Raw genomic sequence first — 3,419 nt, 5'->3', positions numbered from 1 at the left:
TTTCCAGGAAATTTTCAACCAATTGATCAAGTTTAAGATTTAACAATCTACAGTCATGAAGGAATACTAGCCAGCACACTAGCAAGGATCTTCGAAAGAACTCAAAAGATAACAAGGAAATCTCACACAAGAATCAATTATAAAAGCAGAAATACTTTGCTTGTGTCCAGTAAAAGGAATGAAATTGAAGAAAGAGAGATGAGACTCTTAGTGGAATTTGAATCAGCATTCTACAACTTATCTGGACTCTTAGAAAAGCTCCCGGAAAGGATAAAGAGGAATCTCTGCTATTTGATAAAAGACAGAGAAGACCACAAGTGCCAGCTATGTGTCTCAGAGTTATCTGAAGAAAGCAATAATGAAACGGAATCAACCCACGTGATAAAGGAAGGAGACAACGCATCTGAAGGCCACATAATGAAAGAGGAGGACAGCACATCTGAAGCATCTCTCAACATTATTGCATAATGACGTAAGCGCTTAGGTCATAGAGCACCAACAATGTAGCTGGTGCAAGATAATAAATAATGACGTAAGCAATGACGTCATAAGAAGGGTAAGGATGTGAATTGTCCATCAGACCCAACCATTATAAATAGGTTGCTTAGGCAATTGTAGAAATCATCAAACCATAGAAAGTAGGAGGCTAAGAGTACTCATATGCTAGGAGAGCAAGGAGGAAGCTGCCGAGGCGATTCTATAGTTTGAAGAAGAATTCCCTTAGGAAAAACCAATTCTAAACTCCCCTCTAGAGATAAAAACATCTTATGTAAAATATACTAAATAAAGGAAGTTTTTCTCCAGAAAGGTACGCCTTTATCCTAATTTCTTAGTTATGAATTATTTAGAAAGCTTAGAATTAACAGAAGAATCTGATTATTATAGATTAACTGCTTTATTAGATAATGAAAGACAGGCTATTCTAAAAACAGAATTAAATCTCAAATCAAATGAAAATTTTAATAAACAAAATCTTTTAAAAGAAGTTTTTAATAGAAAAAATATAATATACTATGAAAAAATTCAACTTGAAGCCCCTATAAAGATAAAATCTGCCAATGGAGAACTTGAAATAGCTTTGATAAATGATGAAGAATTGAGTAAACAGATTGAGAAAATTAAGGATCAACAAAAAAGATCTAAAATTGGATGGATTCATATTCAATTACATATGCAATAAATTATGCTTTAACAAATAGCCATCATAGTATAATATTTAAAAATAGAGAAAGAATTTATGTTGATGAATTATTTCAGAAAATTGTAAAAACAGAAATACTAAAATATAAAGCTATTGAAAATCCAGTTCTATTATTAAAAGAACCATCAGAAAAATTAGTTTTATCGAATTTTCAAATAAGAGAATCTAAAATTAATAGCCCTTTAAGTTTATCCAAGTTAAAGATTAAAGAAGAAAATTCTGAAATAAAAGAATTAACAAAAAAGGTTTAGGGTTTCATTTAATTTTTCGACCTTTTTTGTTAATTCTTTTATTTCAGAATTTTCTTCTTTAATCTTTAACTTGGATAAACTTAAAGGGCTATTAATTTTAGATTCTCTTATTTGAGAATTCGATGAAACTAATTTTTCTGATGGTTTTTTTAATAATAGAACTGGGTTTTCAATAGCTTTATATTTTGGTATTTCTGTTTTTATAATTTTCTGAAATAATTCATCAACATAAATTCTTTCTCTGTTTTTAAATATTATACTATGATGGCTATTTGTTAAAGCATAATTTATTGCATATGTAATTGAAAAAGGTTCATCGTCTTGTTCCATTAGATTCTTTCTATGAAATTTATAAGCCAAACTTATAGATCTTCCAAGATTTTCAGTTGATAAAGGTTTACATTTGTCAAGTTTCCATGAACAATTCCAATTATTTGATATATTGGGTCATCAGTAATTCTTTTATCACAAATCGCTAAGCTTATTGGTGAATTAATTCCTTTCATATATGTAGATTTGATTAAGACTTGTATACTACTAATATGAATCCATCCAATTTTAGATCTTTTTTGTTAATCCTTAATTTTCCCAATCTGTTTACTCAATTCTTCATCATTTATCAAAGCTATTTCAAGTTCTCCATTGGCAGATTTTATCTTTATAGGGTCTTCAAGTTGAATTTTTTCATAGTATATTATATTTTTTCTATTAAAAACTTCTTTTAAAAGATTTTGTTTATTGAAATTTTCATTTGAGTTGAGATTTAATTCTGTTTTTAGAACAGCCTGTCTTTCATTATCTAATAAAGCAGTTAATCTATAATAATCAGATTCTTCTGTTAATTCTAAGTTTTCTAAATAATTCATAACTAAGAAATTAGGATAAAGGCGTACCTTTCTGGAGAAAAACTTCCTTTATTTAGTATATTTTACATAAGATGTTTTTATCTCCAGAGGAGAGATTGTAGATACTAACTCCAGAGGGGAGTTTAGAATTGGTTTTTCCTAAGGGAATTCTTCTTCAAACTATAGAATCGCTTCGGCAGCTTCCTCCTTGCTCTCCTAGCATATGAGTACTCTTAGCCTCCTGCTTTCTATGGTTTGATGATTTCTACAATTGCCTAAGCAACCTATTTATAATGGTTGGGTCTGATGGACAATTCCCACCCTTACCCTTCTTATGACGTCATTGCTTACGTCATTGTTTATTATCTTGCACCAGCTACATTGTTGGTGCTCTATGACCTAAGCGCTTACGTCATTATGCAATAATGTTGAGAGATGCTTCAGATGTGCTGTCCTCCTCTTTCATTATGTGGTCTTCAGATGCGTTGTCTCCTTCCTTTATCATGTGGGTTGATTCCGTTTCATTATTGCTTTCTTCAGATAACTCTGAGACACATAGCTGGCACTTGTGGTCTTCTCTGTCTTTTATCAAATAGCAGAGATTCCTCTTTATCCCTTCGGAGAGCTTTTCTAAGAGTCCAAATAAGTTGTAGAATGCTGATTCAAATTCCACTAAGAGTCTCATCTCTCTTTCTTCAATTTCATTCCTTTTACTGGACACAAACAAAATATTTCTGCTTTTATAATTGATTCTTGTGTGAGATTCCCTTGTTATCTTTTGAGTTCTTTCGAAGACCCTTACTAGTGTGCTGGCTAGTCTTCCTTCATGACTGTAGATTGTTAAATCTTGAACTTGATCAATTGGTTGAAAATTTTCTGGGAAGACGGACATGAAGATTACTTGATGTGCTGGAACCAAGCATTCTTCTTCTTCATTAAAAACAGGTTGACTATTCGTAAATTTTAGGAATATATCTCTTGGATTTACGTTGTCAATAATATTTTTAAATCTCTTTACTGCATCAATGAATCTTGCAGGAAACTCACTAATAATTTTCAAATCATTAAAAATTAAAATTGTATCAATTAATCCATACTGGAAAAATTGATAGGTGTCAGATG

The 3,419-nt window shown here is 30.9% G+C and overlaps 1 protein-coding gene across 1 annotated transcript in view; it reads right to left on the bottom strand.

The window, feature by feature from the left end:
- Positions 1 to 2,397: 2,397 nt before the first annotated feature.
- Positions 2,398 to 3,419, bottom strand: part of LOC127742674 (uncharacterized) — a 1,712-nt gene continuing 690 nt past the window's right edge. Inside the window, exon 2 of the mRNA XM_052255350.1 lies at positions 2,398 to 3,173. Coding sequence (XP_052111310.1) covers positions 2,713 to 3,173 — 461 coding nt within the window. The 3' untranslated portion in view covers positions 2,398 to 2,712. The remainder of the gene's footprint in view (positions 3,174 to 3,419) is intronic.

Source organism: Arachis duranensis, chromosome 10 (assembly GCF_000817695.3).
Source record: "Arachis duranensis cultivar V14167 chromosome 10, aradu.V14167.gnm2.J7QH, whole genome shotgun sequence".
NCBI classification, from domain to species: Eukaryota; Viridiplantae; Streptophyta; class Magnoliopsida; order Fabales; family Fabaceae; genus Arachis; species Arachis duranensis.
Note: the sequence above shows the minus strand (reverse complement) of the source record. Positions and strands in the feature narration are given on the sequence as shown.